At 44.4% G+C, this 21,631-nt stretch overlaps 1 protein-coding gene across 7 annotated transcripts in view; it reads right to left on the bottom strand.

Moving 5' to 3' along the window:
- Positions 1–903: 903 nt before the first annotated feature.
- The window catches only part of LOC121575344 (transcription factor EB), a 58,082-nt gene continuing 37,354 nt past the window's right edge, over positions 904–21,631 (bottom strand). For 4 of the 7 annotated variants that reach the window (XM_045222888.1, XM_045222886.1, XM_045222887.1 and 1 more), the window contains 10 exons: positions 20,656–20,757; positions 19,708–19,875; positions 16,515–16,613; positions 16,216–16,413; positions 14,578–14,667; positions 9,264–9,381; positions 8,090–8,146; positions 4,109–4,184; positions 3,770–3,917; positions 904–3,596 (listed from right to left, as the gene is read on the bottom strand). In XM_045222888.1, the coding sequence (XP_045078823.1) occupies positions 3,060–3,596; positions 3,770–3,917; positions 4,109–4,184; positions 8,090–8,146; positions 9,264–9,381; positions 14,578–14,667; positions 16,216–16,413; positions 16,515–16,613; positions 19,708–19,875; positions 20,656–20,685 (1,521 nt within the window). In that variant the 5' untranslated portion in view covers positions 20,686–20,757 and the 3' untranslated portion in view covers positions 904–3,059. Of the gene's footprint in view, positions 3,597–3,769; positions 3,918–4,108; positions 4,185–8,089; positions 8,147–9,263; positions 9,382–14,577; positions 14,668–16,215; positions 16,414–16,514; positions 16,614–17,776; positions 17,928–19,707; positions 19,876–20,655; positions 20,758–21,631 lie in introns of those variants that run through there. The other 3 variants (XM_041888365.2, XM_045222885.1, XM_045222889.1) reach the window with 3 other exon arrangements.

Genomic DNA, 21,631 nt, shown 5'->3' with positions numbered 1-21,631 from the left:
GCCTTGCTATTGAGAAAGGCCGCCGTAGGCAGACCTGGCTCTCAAGAGAAGACAGGCTATGTGCACACTGCCCACAAAATGAGGTGGAAACTGAGCTGCACTTCCTAACCTCCTGCCAAATGTATGACCATATTAGAGACACATATTTCCCTCAGATTACAGCGATCCACAAAGAATTCGAAAACAAACCCAATTTTGATAAACTCCCTTATCTACTGGGTGAAAAACCACAGTGTGCCATCACAGCTGCAAGATTTGTGACCTGTTGCCACAAGAAAAGGGCAACCAGTGAAGAACAAACACCATTGTAAATACAACCCATATTTATGTTTATTTATTTTCCCATTTGTACTTTAACTATTTGCACATTGTTACAACACTGTATATATACATAATATGACATTTGAAATGTCTTTATTCTTTTGAAACTTCTGAGTGTAATGTTTACTGTTAATATTTATTTCACTTTTGTTTACTATCTACTTCACTTGCTTTGGCAATGTTAACACACGTTTCCCATGCCAATAAAGCTCTTAAATTAAATTAAATGAGAGAGAGAGAGAGAGAGAGAGAGAGAGAGAGAGAGAGAGAGAGAGAGAGAGAGAGAGAGAGAGAGAGAGAGAGAGAGAGAGAGAGAGAGAGAGAGAGAGAGAGAGAGAGAGAGAGAGAGAGAGAGAGAGAGAGAGAGAGAGAGAGAGAGAGAAGACTGGGCTGTCAGGTGGGTCTCTGACACTCCCTGGTGGAATAAAATAGGAACCGCAGTGTTGGTGTCAGGACTAACAGTATGATGAAGTTGTTCCAAGACACTAACCACACTCTGTGATACACTCACACCACTCTTCATCTGTATGCATCTCTCAGAAACATCACACAAACACTAAAGAAACATTCCGAGAGCGCGGGTGGATTTTGGTAAAACATTTTATATCCAAAGCAAAACCAGAATGCCAGTTTCCCCTGACCAGTCGGCCAGAATCAGTGGAATACAGTGACATGGGGAGGGGGACAGCCACAGAGGGGACAACACACCACATTATCTGCAGACAAGCTCTTTAAAATGTTGGCTGGACAATATACACAAAAGTAAAACAATCTATTACAAACATTGGAGCAGGGTAAAGGCGAACTCTGGCAGACAGAGAGGAGGTCAGGTTTGTTCAAGGCTATGCCAACGCTATGGCAACGGAACTCCTCGATGGTAGTTCTGAGTCCATCAGAAGGAAGTAGTCTAAATGGAAACCAAAGTTGGGGTCAAAAGAGGCACCATGAATGAAAATACCCGGCTCTTGTGATGCCTGGGTTTGGCTTGGTACCAGTACAGGCCATCTTCACATTCACAAAAATCGCAATTAAAACTTAATACAATCAAATAAATCACCTCTCAACTTAGTCTCTGGCTCCAATTTCTATAGGTTAAAAAATAGAAACAATCCCAATCAATATAAAAATGACATCTTACTGTAAATGTACATGATCTTCTCATTTCTTCAAAGCCTGGTGAAATTTGAATAATTCTTTACACAAAGAGAAGTATAGAATATGTCTCCCCACTGGTCGTACACTGTCACGCAAGTGGCTTAAATACTGTCACTTTTAAATGGCTCTTAGAGAAAAAGGTACTTTAGGAATAAAATAAAAAGGACAAATACAAATAAAATACATTTTAAGTGGCTTAGTGGCATAAAACTGAAAATTCGTTCATGTACAAAGTCAATGAAATAATATAGGTTCCAGTGCTTTGGGAGATAAAATAAAACAACATACTATAATAAAGAATACAAACCAATACCTTTTAAATCATCACCATGTCTTCCTTTTTTCTGCACTGATCATAAGCCATATCAAATCCAAGAACTGCCCCCAGTCCCTCACCCAAATCTGGAAGTCATTTGTTTACCTGTAGTTTATTTATGTATTGTACGGCCGTAGTTTGGTTTCTACAGAGTTGATTTGGTTTATACCTGGTGAGTGTGTGTATTTTAACCTGGTCGACCCAAAGCTGACAGTTCTACAAGCACAGACTGGGTGAGGTACTGAAGTCTTGATTTGAACACAGCCTCAAGGCACACTGCTGTGTGTGTGTTACAGTGGAGACTACGACATTACTGGGTTATCTGAGCCAATCTCTATGACTGCTCCTCCCTCTCCTAACCATACAGTACAACATACTAAAACACAACCCTCTCCTTCCCTCTCCCCACTCCACACTCTCCATCTCCATCTCAGCCAGAGAGAGTGGGGCTTCAGGCGGCTAACACAAGGCACATTGGCAGGTTTGGGTCAGGGCTACAGAAGATCCTGAGTTGCTACATAGTGGCACTACTTATAACCCTGTGGAGCTACATTTCACCCTAAGTTGCTACAGAACCCCCTGCATCGCTACAACACCTCACAAACAGGGCCAAACCATCTCTCCTCAACGTTCAGAGTTCACACTGGGGCCAGAGGTCATGGAGTAGACTTGGCAGTACCCTAAAGGCTAAAGGTCATAGGTCACACAGGAGATGGCAGTAGCTTGCAGACTAAAGGTCATGGCAGTGTGTTTTACAAAGTAAGGGGTCTAGGACTGTGTGTCACACTGTGTCTCAAACCTTTGTCAGTGCCTCACATATTTCCCTTCAAATAACAGGGGCCCTTCTGTGTTAGAGTGAACTAGAAGCTGTCTGTGCTGTGTGTGTGTGTGTGTGTGTAATAGATTGTTTATCATTCAGAGGTGCTCTGATATTTACAGTGGTAGGACACAATTATTTCAATCCGAAACGTGGATTTCATTTCTCATATTGCTGTTGAATGTGTATCTATGCGAGTGCTAAGAAAGGGTGTGCATCTATGAGAATGTCGAGTGTGTGTGTGTAAGTGTGAGTACAGTATCTGTGTGTGTGTGAGGGAGTTTGGAGTGCAAATGTATGCTGGCAGGGTTGTTGAACAGAGCATAAGCATATCACGGTATATCACTGCTCTGGGTGTATGTCCAGTGTGTGTACTTTGTGTACCATATGTGTGTGTGTATACTATGTGTGTGGTTCTACAGTGTGTATGTGTGTGTGTGTATACTCCATCTACAGTATATCTGCATCCTCTATGCTGAAGCTGGATCTGCGGCTGGAGTCGACCGAGGCCTCAGGGGACATGGCAGAGAGCAGGGGGTCTCCACCCAGAGGAGACAGGGGCTCGTCCATCATCAAGAAGCCCAGCTCGCCTCTCCTTCCCTGGGTACCCAGGCCGCCCAGCTCCCCTAGCCCCGACAGGCCCTCCGGGAAGCCAGGCACCCCGTCACACAAGTCCAGCGACTGGGCAAAGTCAAAGGGCTGGGAACTGCCCACGGCTGGGTACTGGAGGGGAAGCTGTGGCTGGAGGTGAGGGGGGAGAGGGGGCAGCTGCATGGGCTGGCCCTGCTGGGGCTGGAGGTGGTGGGACTGGGGGTGGGGGAGGTGTTGCTGGCCCTGGGCCTGGTGCTGGTGCTGTGCCTGCTGCTGGTGGAGCTTCTCCTCAGGGCTGGTTTCCTGTTTGACGTAGGAACCCATCAGGTCACCAGAACCCATCCCAGAGGGAGAGGAGCTGGGGAGGCCGTGCAGACGAGCCTGCATCTCTAACTCCTACACACAGACAGAGCAGGGAGAAAGCGAGTGAGAGAGAGGCGGGGGGGAGCGAGAGAGATGATGAACTGTATGGCACAGCATTCTAAAGCTCATACATGCTCTTTAATGTGTGTACTGTATGCGTGTGTGACAGAGTGTGTGTTGCACAAATGAATGTGTGTGTGCGTTACCTGGATGCGCAGCCACAGCTGTTTGTTGGCCATCTCCATCCTCTTGAAGTTGTTCTCCACCTCTCTGGTCCTCTGCATGTCCTTCTGCATCCGCTTGATGTACTCTACTGATGCCCTCAGAATAGTGCCCTTATTCCAGCGCACGTCCCTATAGAACATTACAGAAGAACACCTTTAGAAGTATCTCATTTGTTTCTGATGACCATAGTTTAGTTGCACAGGCAAACAAGAAGAAGCCCACGTAAGTATACATCTTCTGCTAACACGGATACAAAAAGCAACATACCACTTAGACATTGAAGAACAAATAACAACACACAGTGAAGTGAGGTGACTTACAGGTCATTGGTTTTGGGGATCATACCGCCCAGCTCTTTAATCCGGTCGTTGATGTTGAACCTCCTCCTTCTCTCAACTAAACCATAGGAAAAGAGGCAACAATGAGAGGAGAGGAGAACATGGGAAAATGTGTTGCAACAATGGCATTCGGAATTTCATGTGAGGCAGTCCACCTTCGACAACCCAAGAACATGAACACAAATGCATGCACGTACGCAGGCACACACTGAGGTGACTTTATACTCTGGCTGTTATTGCTGGCTTTGTGCAGCATAGCCATAATAAAGAGTTATAGTGTAAATGAGTAGATGAGTGTTTGTCAGATTGGAGGTTATAAACAGACAGATACAGAGAGAGAGAGAGAGAGAGAGAGAGAGAGAGAGAGAGAGATACAGATACAGAGAGATACAGAGAGATACAGAGAGAGAGAGATACAGACAGAGAGAGATACAGACAGAGAGAGATACAGAGAGAGATAGATACATACAGAGAGAGATACAGAGAGAGAGATAGAGAGAGAGATGTACAGCGAGATACAGACAGAGAGAGAGATACAGAGAGCGAGTGTGAGAGAGAGAGATACAGAGAGCAAGAGAGAGACACAGAGAGAAAGAGAGACAGATACAGAGAGCGAGAGAGAGAGAGCGAGAGATACAGAGAGCGAGCGAGAGATGCAGAGAGAGAGCGAGAGATGCAGAGAGAGAGATACAGAGAGAGAGCGAGAAAGAGAGCGAGAGAGAGAGCGAGAGAGAGCGATCATTGTTGTTTATTTTACTTTTATTTATTATCTATTTCACTTGCTTTGGCAACGTAAACATTGAAATCGAGATACAGAGAGAGATACAGAGATTGAGAGCGATACAGAGATCGAGAGAGATACAGAGCAAGAGAGAGAGAGAGAGAGAGAGAGAGAGAGAAAAAAAAAGAGAAAGACAGAGTGAGGTCTGGGGTCCGCTCACCAACCAAGAATTCACAAAATGGGACACACACCAAATTGAGACTCTGCATGCAGAATTCTGCAAAAATATCCTCAGTGTACAACGAAAAACGACAAATAATGCATGCAGAGCAGAATTAGGCCGATACCCACTAATTATCAAAATCCAGAAAAGAGCCGTTAAATTCTATAACCACTTAAAAGGAAGCGATTCCCAAACCTTCCATAACAAAGCCATCACCTACAGAGAGATGATCTTGGAGAAGAGTCCCCTAAGCAAGCTGGTCCTGGGGCTCTGATCACAAACACAAACAGACCCCACAGAGCCCCAGGACAACTACACAATTAGACCCAACCAAATCATGAGAAAACAAAAAGAGAATTACTTGACACATTGGAAAGAATTAACAAAAAAACTGCGCAAACTAGAATGCTATTTGGCCCTAAACAGAGAGTACACAGTGGCAGAATACTTGACCACTGTGACTGACCCAAACGTAAGGAAAGCTTTGACTATGTACAGGCTCAGTGAGTATAGCCTTGCTATTGAGAAAGGCCACCGTAGGCAGACCTGGCTCTCAAGAGAAGACAGGCTATATGCACACTGCCCACAAAATGAAGTGGAAACTGAGCTGCACTTCCTAACCTCCTGCCAAATGTATGACCATATTAGAAACACATATTTCCCTCAGATTACACAGATCCACAAAGAATTTGAAAACAAACCCAATTTTGATAAACTCCCATATCTATTACAGTGGGGAGAACAAGTATTTGATACACTGCCGATTTTGCAGGTTTTCCTACTTACAAAGCATATAGAGGGCTGTCATTTTTATTAAAGGTACACTTCAACTGTGAGAGACGGAATCTAAAACAAAAATCCAGAAAATCACATTGTATGATTTTTAAGTAATTAATTGGCATTTTATTGCATGACATAAGTATTTGATCACCTACCAACCAGTAAGAATTCCGGCTCTCACAGACCTGTTAGTTTTTCTTTAAGAAGCCCTCCTGTTCTCCACTCATTACCTGTATTAACTGCACCTGTTTGAACTCGTTACCTGTATAAAAGACACCTGTCCACACACTCAATCAAACAGACTCCAACCTCTCCACAATGGCCAAGACCAGAGAGCTGTGTAAGGACATCAGGGATAAAATTGTAGACCTGCACAAGGCTGGGATGGGCTACAGGACAATAGGCAAGCAGCTTGGTGAGAAGGCAACAACTGTTGGTGCAATTATTAGAAAATGGAAGAAGTTCAAGATGACGGTCAATCACCCTCGGTCTGGGGCTCCATGCAAGATCTCACCTCGTGGGGCATCAATGATCATGAGGAAGGTGAGGGATCAGGCCAGAACTACACGGCAGGACCTGGTCAATGACCTGAAGAGAGCTGGGACCACAGTCTCAAAGAAAACCATTAGTAACACTAACACTACGATTAAAATCCTGCAGCGCACGCAAGGTCCCCCTGCTCAAGCCAGCGCATGTCCAGGCCCGTCTGAAGTTTGCCAATGACCATCTGGATGATCCAGAGGAGGAATGGGAGAAGGTCATGTGGTCTGATGAGACAAAAATAGAGCTTTTTGGTCTAAACTCCACTCGCCGTGTTTGGAGGAAAAAGAAGGATGAGTACAACCCCAAGAACACCATCCCAACCGTGAAGCATGGAGGTGGAAACATCATTCTTTGGGGATGCTTTCTGCAAAGGGGACAGGACGACTGCACCGTATTGAGGGGAGGATGGATGGGGCCATGTATCGCGAGATCTTGGCCAACAACCTCCTTCCCTCAGTAAGAGCATTGAAGATAGGTCGTGGCTGGGTCTTCCAGCATGACAACGACCCAAAACACACAGCCAGGGCAACTAAGGAGTGGCTCCGTAAGAAGCATCTCAAGGTCCTGGAGTGGCCTAGCCAGTCTCCAGACCTGAACCCAATAGAACATCTTTGGAGGGAGCTGAAAGTCTGTATTGCCCAGCGACAGCCCCGAAACCTGAAGGATCTGGAGAAGGTCTGTATGGAGGAGTGGGACAAAATCCTTGCTGCAGTGTGTGCAAACCTGGTCAAGACCTACAGGAAACGTATGATCTCTGTAATTGCAAACAAAGATTTCTGTACAAAATATTTAGTTCTGCTTTTCTGATGTATCAAATACTTATGTCATGCAATACAATGCAAATTAATTACTTAAAAATCATACAATGTGATTTTCTGGATTTTTGTTTTAGATTCCGTCTCTCACAGTTGAAGTGTACCTATGATAAATATTACCGACCTCTACATGCTTTGTAAGTAGGCAAACCTGCAAAATCGGCAGTGTATCAAATACTTGTTCTCCCCACTGTAGGTGAAATACCACAGTGTGCCATCACAGCAGAAAGATGTGTGACCTGTTGCCACAAGAAAAGGGCAACCAGTGAAGAACAAACACCATTGTAAATACACCCATATTTATGTTTATTTATTTTCCCATTTGTACATGAACTATTTGCACATTGTTACAACACTGTATATATACATAATATGACATTTGAAATGTAATGATCCTGGGTGACAGCCAGGCGACTAGAGGGAGGAAAGGACAGTAGCATTCCTGCAGCTTATTGTGTCCCGCAAACTACTACTACTCACACACACACACACACACTCACACACACACTACACATATACACCCTAAAAAACAAGTGTGACAGGCAATTAGACTTTAGTGCCAGAGCAGCAGAAAGCTGTGGGTTAACCATCCACCTTGTGGGTTGTCCTGTATCAGCTGAATTACCACTGTGTGTGTGTGTGTGTGTGTGTGTGTGTGTGTGTGTGTGTGTGTGTGTGTGTGTGTGTGTGTGTGATTGAGAGAAAGACAGAAAGAGATAGAGAGAGAGGTGTACTTTAAACAGAGAGATAGTAAAAAGGAGAGGGATGTTGAAAAAGTGCAAACTCATTCATATTGTGTTTTTGCAAGGGAGAAAGATAGGGAGGGAGAGAGAGAGAGGCAGAGAGAGAGAGAGAGAGAGGGGGGGTCAGAATAAACTCACTCAGGTTGTGGTTGTCTTTCTTCTGTCTCTCCTTGGCCATCGCACGGGCTTCTGCATCTTGACAAAAACAACAAGCAATGAACTAACACTGTCCCCACCCAACCCATCAACACTAAAAACTATCGTCTGTCAAAAAAAAAAACGAATAACTGAAGTATAGAATGAGATCCGTGTTCTTGTGGACCAGAGAGGCATGTGTCTGGAGAGAGTGTAGGTGTTAATCCACACTTCTAATACATCTGCTTTTCCCTATGAGACGGTATGTCCTGTGAAACATTACTAAAGGAAACCTGAGCTGATTGATGCAACTCACAGGCTGGCCCTCACAAACACACACGCCAGCGCAAACGGGTGTGAAATGACACATTACAGTACAAATGTGTGTAAAACTCTGTTCCATAACATCTTAACAGTCATGCCATGAACACACTGGGATATTTATGTGGTGCGATCTCCTCTGCCGAGTGTGAAGCATGCATATTTATTTTGGTGTGTTTGTGAAATGTGCATTTGGATGTGCATGTGTGAAAGAGTGTATAGTGAGTGTGACTTCTGTTTACAGTTTGGGGTCATAGAGAGTTTGAAGATCATGGTGGAGGCTCACTTTAACTCACTCAACTTAGGAAATTAATTGAGATTCAGTTCATGCCTGGGATACAGTATTTCCCCCTAACTGTCAATGAGGAGCTAATTTGCTTAATTGAATTCCATCGTAGCAGAAACTAAGTTCAATGAACCCGTAGTTTTGAGAAAATTATACCTTGCAGAGGAGGCTGGTAGGAGGTGCTGTAGGAGGACGGGCTCATTGTAATGGCTAGAATGGAATAATGGAACGGAGTGAAACGTGGTTTCCATGTTTGATACCGTTCCATTAATTCCATTCCAGCCATTACAATGAGCCCGTCCTCCTATAGCTCCTCCCACCAGCCTCCTCTGATACCCTGGTAACCATGGATTTGGAACTGCTGGTTTCCTTCCTTTCCTCAGCATCTGATTGAGACCTGGGAAACCAGGTGGGAAAACTGGTAGTAAACCATTTTGGCCTGCAGTTCTCTTTGATTGGTTGCCATTTCTCTGAAAGTTGTAAATGTCTGAGAGCTGTGTGGTTGCTGTGTGTCTAAGCTTGTCTCTGATTGGTTGCCATGGCTGTGCGTGCGGCTGTGATTGGTCCTACCCGTCAGCTCTCGTTTGATGGCCAGGTTGGCAGGGCAGGAGTTGCTGGTCATGGCGATGGTTTGACCGGTCATCCCAGGGCCCGTGTACACGTCCAGGTGACTGCTGGACAGAGGGAGCTGGGGAGAACACACACACATCAGAATGAGCACCGCATAACCTACATTCCACTCTATAATATCAATAACACAGAGGATTTGTCACTAGGGTCACTCTCTTTGTGAAATTGGAATCCATGGGAAATAAGAGAATCAATAGATGTTTCCCAGAAGAAATTGAAGGGTTAAGCAGGGGTTATGCATGCTAATACTTCAGATGAAGTATATTCAGTAAATCTCTTACAAATGACTAGTCACTTACTCTCCTATCAAGTTCAATGAAGAATGGGTTCCAACAATGACACCAAGCACATCCTTCAGATGGGGAAATTATAGTTAGATACACTATCCTTACAAGCCATCTTATTTTCAGGGCAGTTTAGACCCCACTTTAACCCCTTGTGGTTGTTTGATAGCCTGATACACAACATAATTCAGGAAACCATGCATGAAACACAACCTTTTTTCTCCATAAACACTGTTTCCTGAGATTGACAGCGCGAGACAGAGCGAGAGACAGAGACAGAGAAAGAGACAGAGAGAAATACATATTTCCCTCAGATTACACAGACCCACAAAGAATTCGAAAACAAATCCAATTTTTATAAACTCCGAAATCTATTGGGTGAAATATCACAGTGTGCCATCATAGCAGCAAGATTTGTGACCTGTTGCCACAAGAAAAGGGCAACCAGTGAAGAACAAACACCGTTGTAAATACAACTCATATTTATGTTGAATTAGTTTCCCTATTGTACTTTAACTATTTGCACATTGTTACAACACTGTATATAGTGTGTAATGTTTACTGTTCATTTTTTATTACACTTTCGCTTATTATCTATTTCACTTGCTTTGGCAATGTAAACATGTTTCCCATGCCAATAAAGCCCTTTGAATTAAAATGAGAAAGAGAGACAGAGAGAATAGAAGACAGAATGGTGAAGTCGGTGTCTCCTGGGAGTTATATGGCGTCATATTGTGCGTAACCCTGGTTATCCCTCTGAGCCTGAGGGAACTTTATAAACACACAGTGTTTTACATGTTTAGTGGATGGCTGTAAAGAGCAGATAGCAGAAGATAACAGGCCAATATCACACCTGGAAACTACTGCCTCTAACTACCTCTGCTCTGACAGACACACAATCATTGACTATCGGTCCATCTCTCTTATCATCTCTATAGCTTTATTCTCTCACCATATCTCTAACCCAGCCTCTGTTTGGAAGACTAGCGGTCTCCTCTGTAGAGCTTGTGTAGAGGTTGTTTAGCTGTTACGTAGCAGGCCCTATGGGTTACTACTAGTCAAGCACCCTGTTAAGGGATTTGATGATGAAACGTCCAATAATAAAGAAACACTGGAATTTCACACAAGAGGATGTGGCTGAATATCTCCTTTGCAATACTAATGAGGCTTGACAGATAAGAGAGGTAGATACCTTATCACAGACTACTGAAGAGCAGCCAGGTCTCACACACACATGCACACAGTTAAACCACAGGCTCAAAACAGACCGCTATGTGGACTGAGACCTCCGATCACTCATCAAGCAAACAGATCTACACTGATCAAAAGGAAATTACATCTTCAATAGAGTCTTCCACTCCTTTATCTTAAACCCAGGACATTAAAGTTAAGAGTTAGGTGTAACCCTCTCCTCACCTTGTCCCTTCCTCCTCCCACCCCGTTTCAAAATTCCACACCCTTCCTCTCACCCCGGATGCTTTAGTCTCGAACCCCTCTGACTGTCTCCTATCATACAGCATGACCTGGAACTATCCATTTTTAACAAACTCTCATACACACTCTCAGGTCAGTCATGCCTGGTATTCTCTCGGCGGCGTTCCCAAGCTTTCCTTAAACTCCCAGATTCCACAGATTCCAGGGAGTTTACCGTGATAATCCTGCTCACGGATTAGCAGATGAGTTTAATTCATTAGAGGGAAAACTCAGTGTTTAAGGAAAGTTATCGAGGAAATAACCTCCCAAAGCAGAGAGGAGATTTGTAAAGTAACTAACATTAGTCCTGAGGGATCTCATTATACACATCTCAGCAGAGCACAGGGACCTTGACCTGAGAGAGAGAGAGAGAGAGAGAGAGAGAGAGAGAGAGAGAGAGAGAGAGAGAGAGAGAGAGAGAGAGAGAGAGAGAGAGAGAGAGAGAGAGAGAGAGAGAGAGAGAGAGAGATACAGAGAGAGAGAGATACAGAGAGAGAGAGATACAGAGAGAGAGAGATACAGAGAGAGAGAGATACAGAGAGAGATATACAGAGAGAGAGAGAACAGCATAACTGTTTAGAGGCCTGTATATTAAGTCAGACTCTACAGAACAAAAAAAACAAGCACATCTTTCTTCGCTGATTTGTTGCACATCTGGTGCAAAATTGTAGCAATGCGATGGGAATACCTTATCACCCTCACCATCAATCCTCCATACAGAGAGCTGAATCCATGCACAGAGCCACTCTATGATACACACACACATTATACCACTGTCCTGGCATTCAAATCACACCGCTCAGTTTAGCTCCTTGAGGGCCAGTCAATAGCCAAATAGCTAAATCTAATCAATGGCTATGATATTGAATATTATGTAATCACACAGTCAACACACACACACACAACAAAACACAACACAATACACACAGTACTGAGTGATCAAGAGCCAATCAACTGAACCAGGATCACCAAGAGATAAACCCAGAGAATGCCATACTATTCCACTCAGACACATTGTGCTGAAACACACACAAATACACACACACACACACACACACACACACACACACACACACACACACACACACACAGACACAGCTGGGATAGAGCAGAGAGACAGGGGAGAAGCCAGCAGTGACCTTCACTCTGTCACGCCAGGCAGTTAATGTCCCATGCAGTCTTCTCTCTAACGGCCGAGCGTCTCCCTCACTGGAAGTTTGCCCACAGCGATAGGGCTCAGCTCAACCGCTCCCATATCAACGTGCTGCTTCCTCCCAGCCTCCAGCCTGCAGCACCAGCCCCATTGGCCCGAGGGCAAGACTCATCCCCTAATCAGAGACCCGAGGCTGGGAGTTAGAGCTGACCCGCCCAGCCCCAGCCCTCCAGAGAGGGGGCATGGGGGAGGGGGGCATAACTCACTACTGACCAAGATGGGGGAACAAATACACAAACCTCATATTTCCCAGCCACACACACAAACCAGAGTGCAGACCTCTTACCAGTTGGATCTGTTCCCCATCTATCACCTCCACGACGGCATACGTCTTATTCATCTCCTTCATCCTTTCCTCCTTCTCTGGGCCTGTGCACTCTCCCTCTCCCTCTCTCACACTTACTCACTGACTCGCTCCAGCCCTCCTCAGAGACTAACCAATCTCACCAAATCCCTCTCTCTTCTACCTCTCCGCTATACAGTGAACTTTCCCCTAACTGGACTTTCAGCCTGTTTTTCCCTCTCACAAATTACCCTCATCCCCCATTCCCCTCCTCCTTCTCCTCCACCTCTCCTCCTTCCCTCTTCCTCCCTTTCCAAATGCCTTGTAAACAAGTTGTACTCTAACTGGCGGTGGTTTAATTGTTAATTTGAAGCCATTCCATTAAACACAGAGCTCTGCGCTTCTGCTTGAAGAAAGACGCTCTCGGACCACTGACTTTTTTAGGGCTAGGAATGCCACTCTTTCGAAACCGCAGCACTTCACATCCTTTAAGACAACTGAAGGTTTCCCCTGGGGTGGGAAGGCAGCAGCACCAGACAGCTGATTGAAGCTAATATAGATCAGCAGTTATTCATTAAACATTGAGGAACAAAACAGCCACAGGCCCACTGCCTCCCGGCCAACATCAAATATCAGCCATTTTGAAGTTTGGTAAGCTTCATGCAACAGCAACAACAACAGTAGCAAAACAGCAACAGTAGTTATCAGATAGGACACAAACATACAGAGGAGTCTGTAGCTAAAGATGGAGAGATTCTGATAAACGGAACAAGGAGTCTCTTTCTCCCCTCAGAGCCCAGTCACAGCCTCAGTACTGATGAGTCGGCATAATCACCCCATTGACTCACACAGGGAGGGGAAGACAGGGACCAAAATAGAACAGAGAGGGGTAAGACAGGGGTGAGAGGTGAGAGACTTTTTAGAGAGGTAGATAGGGACAGAGAGGGGTGAGAGAGGGGTGGAGAGGAACAGGGAGAGGCAGAAAGTGGTGAGAGATGAGTAGAGGAAGGTAAAGAGGAGTAAGAAAAGTGCAGAGAGGGTACAGACCTAAAATAGCCCACTGGAAGACTGATCATAAACTATACTGAACCAAAATATAAACGCAACATGTAAAGTGTTGGTCCCATGTTCCATGAGCTGAAATAAAATATACAGGTGTGACGTATCAAGAAGATGATTAAACAGTATGATCCTTACACAGGTGCACCTTGCGCTGGGGACAATAAAAGGCCACTCTAAAATGTGCAGTTTTGTCACACAACACAATGCCACAGATGTCTCAAGTTTTGAGGGAGCGTGCAATTGGCATGCTGACTGCAGGAATGTCCACCAGAGCTGTTACCAGAGAATTGAATGTTCATTTCTCTATCATAAGCCACCTCCAACGTCGTTTTAGAGAATTTGGCAGTACGTCCAACTGGCCTCACAACCACAGACCATGTGTAACCACGGCAGCCCAGGACCTCCACATCTGACTTCTTCACCTGCGGGATTGTCTGAGACCAGCCACCCAGACAGCTGAGGAAACTAAGGAGTATTTCTGTCTGTAATAAAGCTATTTTGTGGGGAGTAACTCATTCTGATTGGCTGGGCCTAGCTCCCCAGTGGGTGGGCCTGGCTCCCAACTGGGTGGGCCTATGCCCTCCCAGGCCCACTCATGGCTGCACCCCTGCCCAGTCATGTGAAATCCATAGATTACGGCCCAATTAATTCATTTCAATTGACTGATTTCCTTATATGAACTGTAACTCAAATCGTTGAAATGGTTGCATGTTGCGTTTATATTTTTGTTCAGTATATTAGTCCTATCTATCCATCTCAACACCCCTTCACCTAATCCACCTAATCTCTTGAATATGCATTTCAACCCAGTTCAAAAGTGTTCAATCCTTGACAATCCCACCCAGGTTGAAAATGACAAATGTGAAAATGCTAACATGTTAGCCCTAAGGTGCAAAAACGGTCTATAGGTACATAGTGACTGTATGGTATAATACTTACTGTGTTGGACATCTGAACAGGGTCGATATACTGCTGGATGTCATCATAGCTCGACTGCATGCTGATGATGTCATCGATGACCTCATCCATCTGTGCCAGGAACAAGGAGGGAAAAACTGTTTAAATACTTATGTGTAGTACTTATCTTACATTCATGTACACTTAGACCAGTGATGCCAAATAATATACAGACAGACCAAGGCAGCCATGTTGTGCAAACTGAGTTGATCAACTTCATTATCACGTGAGACATTTCTTCCAGATAAGTACTACACATTGGTGGTGAATGAAGTTCCCTATTTAATATGCAATGCATTAACACTGAAGTGTGAACCAGCTCTATGAAAAAAGGTTGTTAAAATGAATTATGACTTGTACGTGAACAGTTATCATTAACTTTTTATTGACCATCTCTTGCACCTTGCACAGTAAGCTTCTTCAATCCACAGTATGCACCTTGGTCGGACTGCAACATACGGAATGGTCTATGTTTCTCTCTAACAGGACTAGAGCCTCTCAGCTGAGTAGTGTTGGTTAACTGTTCTGGTAACTGAGTTGAGGTTGAGGCTAGTTGAGGTTAACTAACTGTTCTGTTTGCCCGTTGTAGTTGAGGGATGCACTTCTGAACTCTACAGTTGCTGGTCTTCTCAGGTCTGTAGAAGATGCTGGTGAGGGACCACCCATACGTAAAAATGTATGCACACATGACTGTAAGTCGCTTTGGATAAAAGCGTCTGCTAAATGGCATATTATATTATTATTATTATATAAGTTAAGTTACATGCGTTGCTACGCCAGTGTGTGTGTGTGTGTGGACCAAAATCTGTGGGGTTCAAAGGGCGTTGCAGTGTGTGCTATCCCCCTGTCATGCGTTAAGCTGTAATTACTTTAGCAAGGCCATAATGGAGCATTTAAAGTGCAATGACAATCAGAGCTAGTTAGCCTCAGTTAGCTAACACAGCGACCTTTGGGTGCACACTGCTGTACAACACCTTTATAGAGCTGGTCCGGAGTCTGTGGATGACATCGAGATCAATAGCCAGTCTTTGCACACACACACACAAACACAGCAGAGATGGTAGGGTGCAATCCATCATAATGAGGTGCAATGCTGTCATTATGATGCCTTCATAAACTGTAAAGAGAATATAATGTAAGCCCTAAGCCCTCTCTTTATACAGGCTGGTAATCAAGTTGTATAGGAGATATTGCAGGGTTATATGTTCAATCCCACACCGTTCTAGGCTTTATGGACCAAGGGAATGTGTCCATGCTTTATGACATGTCTTGTTGAGATCGGGTCAAACCCCCTCAGAAATACAGAACAACACTTTCTCACAGATTATCACAGCTGAGACAGGCTTTTATGTTTGTCTAGACATGAGCTTTAGTACAAGAGCGTGTGCAAGTGTGTGTGTTTGTGTTGAGTGTGAGAGAGTATATCTGTGTTGTGATTGTGTGCATAAGTCGTTTCGCGTTTGCATCGGTGTGTTCATGAACTGTATGTATTCCAGCTGTCTCCAACCCAGTAGCTCTCCAGAATCGTTGGAGATCCCTGTGTGTATGTACTGTGTGTATGGATTGTGAGTGTGTGTGAGTGTGTATGGATTGTATGTGTGCAAGTGTGTGTGTAAGTACCTCGTGTACCTCGTTCTCGTGGCTGGAGCCGATGTTGAGCATGGCCATGGGGCTGTTGGGGGCGCTGTTTCCTGTGATGAGCTGCTCTGTACGGAGCCGGGGGGAGTGGAGAGGAGGGGGGGCCGAGGAAGAGGCCCCCGGGGGGGCCAGGGTGGGGGGAGGGGACGGCTGCACCACTCCTGTTACTGCATGCACCGTCTGCACAGAGAGGAGAGCGTGAGAGAGAGAGTGTGTATGTGTTGAAGAAAGAGAGGGAGGGAGAGAGCGAGACAGACAGAAAGACCCAGAATGCGAGGTACCTGCTTGGTGGCATAGGTGGTGGAGAGGTACTCCTTCACCTGTTGTCTCTGGGACTGGCGGATGTGGTAGTCTGTAGGGTTCTCCAGGTGAGTCTGCACCTGAACACACACACACAAGTAACACACCACACCAAGAGATAAACACACAGTTCACATCATAATCAGACAAACTGCTCATCATATCAGACACATATTACTGAATTATCTCTGAACTATGTCAACCGCTTGATGTACCATTGTGTGCTGGTTGTCCATTGGTATGAGCCACAATGCCACAACAGTATGTTGTTCATGGAACCCCAACATTGTTACTGTAATCCTACAGTAGAGCTGTAGTAAAGCCTATAGTCCCCAGGCCTGACCAGGGAGGTAGGGGGTAGTAATAGGGGGTAGAGTAGGGTAGAGTAGAGTAGAATAGGGTAGATTATGGTAGAGTAGAGTAGGGTAGGGTATAGTAGAATAGGGTAGAGTAGAGTATAGTAGAGTAGGGTAGAGTAGAATAGGGTAGAGTAGGGTATAGTAGAGTAGGGTAGAGCAGGGTAGATTATGGTAGAGTAGGGTAGAGTATAGTATGGTAGAGTAGGGTAGAGTGGAGTAGGGTAGGGTAGAGTAGAGTAGGATAGAGTATGGTAGAGTAGGGTAGAGTAGAGTAGAGTATGGTACACACTTACTTTGTGTGTGCATGCCTGTGAGTAAGTGTGGGTCTGTTTATTTACAGTTGAAAAACTGTCAGTGACATGTTGATATGGGCCCACAGGGACAAAACAGTAACAGCAGTCAGAGCTATTTGTCATACCTCATGTCTCGCTCTGTCAGAACAAATAAACTCCACATGCACTAAGTGAAAGGAATGACAGGAAGACTGATATAGTCTTCGACCAACAGTTGTCAACAGTAGAGGTGAAGATATAGAGCAGAGACTTCCTCACTACTTGGAGGAAGTTCATTTCTACATGTATGCATAATTCTAAACACCCACCTTCGCCTCCCCCAAAATGTACACACACACACAGTATGAACCCACCACACAGACAGAAACAGAAAGACACTGACAGAAAGACACTGACAAAGAGACAAAATGTACACTCCACTCACACACACTGATAAGAACATTCACTGTCATCTGTGGAATCAGGCAAAATGCCAGATAACCTTTATCTCCTGCTGTCAGTACAGTATCTAAATTCTGTCTGTCATATCTCTCCACACACACACACATAGCGTGCCATGTCATGATGAAGACTGATTCTCTGTCACCCTACCTTGTTGCTGTTCCACCGCATTTTATTCTCAGTCTGTCTTTATCTCTGTATTTCTTTCCCTCTCTGTTTCTTTCTCTCAGTCTTTGCTGTATCCACCTCTATCCAGTCCAGTCCACCTAGCAGAACTGATCCAGCTCTGACCACCTCCACTGCACCCAGGAGGAGCTCAGTGAGGCTGGCTGGCTGGCTGACCCTCAGCAACACGTGAGTGGATTACCCCTTCTCCTAAATCCCCCTCTCTTTCTCTGCCTGAACCTCTCCCCTTTCTCTATCATCTCCAGTATGCATTCTCTTTTTCACCTACAGTGCCTTCAGAAAGTATTCACACCCCTTGACTTTTTCCAAATTTTGTTGTGTTACAAAGTGGGATTAAAATAGACTGAATTGTCATTTTTTGTCAGTGATCTACAGAAAATACTCTGTACTGTCAAAGTGGAAGAATAATTGGAGTAAAGTAAAACAGTAATATATCTTGATTAGATAAGTATTCAACCCCCTGAGTCAATACATGTTACAATCACCTTTGCAGCGATTACAGCTGTGAGTCTTTCTGGGTAAGTCTCTAAGAGCTTTCCACACCTGGATTGTGCAACATTTGCACATTATTCTTTTCAAAATTCTTCAAGCTCTGTCAAATTGGTTGTTGATCATTGCTAGACAACAATTTTCAGGTCTTGCCATAGAATTACAAGCAGATTTAAGTCAAAACTGTAACTCAGCCACTCAGGAACATTCACTGCCTTCTTGGTAAGCAACTCCAGTGTAGATTTGGCCTTGTGTCTTAGGTTATTTTCTTGCGAAAAGGTGAATTAATCTCCCAGTGTCTGTCGGAAAGTAGACTGAACCAGGTTTTCGTCTAGGATTTTGCCAGTGCTTAGCACCATTGTGTTTATTTTCTATCCTGAAAAACCAATTACAAGCATACCCATAACATGATGCAGCAACCACTATGCTTGAAATATGGAGAGTGGTACTCAGTAATGTGTTGTATTGGATTTGCCCCAAACATAACACTATGTATTTAGGACAAAAAGTGAAATTGCTTTGCCACATTTTTTGCAGCATTACTTTAGTGCCTTGTTGCAAACAGGATGCATGTTATGGACTATTTTTATTCTGTACAGGTTTCCTTCTTTTCACTCTGTCAATTAGGTTAGTGTTGTGGAGTAACTACAATGTTGTTGATCCATCCTCAGTTTTCTCCTATCACAGCCACTGTTTTAAAGTCACCATTGGCCTCATGGTGAAATCCCTAAGTGGTTTCCTTCTTCTCCGGAAACTGAGTTAGGAAGGATGCCTGTATCTTCGTAGTGACTGGGTGTATTGATACACCATCCAAAGTGTAATTAATAACTTCACCATGCTCAAAGGGATATTCAGTGTCGTCTTCTTAAATTTTTACCCATCTACCAATAGGTGCCCTTCTTTGCGAGGTATTGGAAAACCTCTCTGGTCTTTGTGGTTGAATCTGTTTGAAATTCACTGCTCGACTGAGGGACCTTACAAATAACTGTGTGTGTGGAGTACAGGGATGAGGTAGTCATTAAAAAACCATCTTAAACATCATTATTGCACACAGAGTGAGTCCATGCAAAAGTTAAGGGGTGTGAATACTTTCTGAAGGCACTGTATCATCTCTCCTTCACCATTCTATATCCTCCATTTCCATTTTTGCTTTTCCCTTCTCTATAGCCTCTCTTCATCTCCCCTCTTGGCACGCTGCACTTCTAATGAATTTAAGTTTGTGCTGCTGCTGCAGATCAAACTAAAGTTCCCTTTTAAGTTTTTCCGCCTGAATCTTTCCCTCCCGTCAACCCCGCCTCCCTCTGATGTGGGTGTTGACTGATGTGGGTGTTGAGTGAATGTGCGCAATCCCTGAGGACACAAACACGCATGCGCGCACACACCTACTCTCTATCTCTCAGTCTTACCTTGAGGACCTCAACAGGCACCTGCATGCTCTGGAAGTGTTGTGGAGCGTTGATGGCAGGGCTGGGTGCAGGGGCAGACATGCGCTGCTGTTGCATGTACTGCAGCGCCGCATTCTGCTGCAGTTGCCGCTCCCGCTGCTCCTCCTGCTGCAGCTGGTCTCGCATCAGCTGACAATACATACTTCAATCAGTCAGTCAATACATCAATCAGTCAGTCAGTCAATACATCAATCAGTTAGTCAGTCAATACATCAATCAGTTAGTCAGTCAATACATCAGTCAGTCAATACATCAATCAGTTAGTCAGTCAGTCAATACATCAAATCAGTCAGTCAGTACACCAATCAATCAGTCAGTCAGTCAAATACATCAATCAGTCAGTCAATACATGAATGAGACAGTCAGTAAATACATCAGTCATTCAGTCAGTCAATACATCAATCAGTTAGTCAGTCAGTACATCAACCAATCAGTAAGTCAGTCAATACATCAATCAGTCAGTCAATACATAAATCAGTTAGTCAGTCAGTCAATACATCAAATCAGTCAGTCAGTACATCAATCAATCAATCAGTCAGTCAGTCAAATACATCAATCAGTCAGTCAATACATGAATGAGACAGTCAGTAAATACATCAGTCATTCAGTCAGTCAATACATCAATCAGTTAGTCAGTCAGTACATCAACCAATCAGTAAGTCAGTCAATACATCAAATCAATCAGTCAGTCAGTACATCAATCAATCAGTCAGTCAGTCAAATACATCAATCAGTCAGTCAATACATGAATGAGACAGTCAGTCAATACATCAGTCATTCAGTCAGTCAGTCAATAAATACATCAATCAATCAGTCAATTAATACATCTACTGTATACAGTAATATTGTACATCTGTCTGTTAACCAATCAATTAACCAATAAATCAAATCAGTCCAAAATGTGTTTACCTGCAGCCGCAGCCCTATTCGTGAGGCCATGGCTGGGGGGCGAGGGGGGGGGGGGCGAGCCGACGCAGACGCACTGCAGTCCAGCCCGAGAGAGTGAGGAAGCTGAGGGAAGAGGGAGAGAAAAGGTGGTGTTAGAATACTATGTTAGAAAGTCACACAGGTGCATCAGCTGTAAGGCCTCATGTGTCATGCCACTGTGGTCCCCGACGTCACCAACCCAACCATGTCCTTTTACCTTCTAATCATCTCAGTCAGACCTGGAAAACTAGACATTCAAGCACATGTATTACCAACTGATCAATTAGCGAATCAACAAGGATATAATCCACAACCACATCCCTTCAGGTCTGTCTGCACCCCTCTCAGGACACGTGGAACATAAAGTAAATGTACAATACAGTAGACTACAATACATCAGTCTGTTTATGCTGTATTAGCAGGTCATATGATGTCTGGCCAGTACATAAACGATCTAATGAATAACATCACTAAATGTGTCACTGAATCAGCCGAGGCTGCTCCTCCTCCTTGCTCGGGCAGGCTTCGGCGTTCGTCGTCCCCGGACTACTAGCTGCCACCGATCGATGTTTCGACGTTTGTCTAGTGTGTCCTAATTGTTTGCACCTGTTTCCCATTATGTTACATTGTATTCCCTTTTTAAACCCCTGTCTCACGTTTGTTGTTGCTCGGGTGTATGCGTATTGTTCCTCCCTGTTATGGAGGTTTTGTGTTGTATCTTTGGATTTACTGTGCATAGTAAAGTTTGTCTGCCAGTAGCTCGGTGTCCTGCGCTTGACTTCGCATTCTTCATACACGTCGCCCTGACAAAATGTTTTCATATCAGACACAGACAATGCCAAATATATTCACTGTCTGTTAACTAGCAGGGGGGACGAGAGGACAACTGGATCCCAGGTCACTCACTATCAGTACTGTCTATGTGTTCACATCATGTAACGTTAAAACATGTGAAAAC

This window comes from Coregonus clupeaformis, chromosome 10, assembly GCF_020615455.1.
Source record: "Coregonus clupeaformis isolate EN_2021a chromosome 10, ASM2061545v1, whole genome shotgun sequence".
Taxonomy (NCBI): Eukaryota; Metazoa; Chordata; class Actinopteri; order Salmoniformes; family Salmonidae; genus Coregonus; species Coregonus clupeaformis.
The sequence above is the reverse complement of the archived record's forward strand: the minus strand, read 5'-3'. Positions and strand labels throughout refer to the sequence as shown.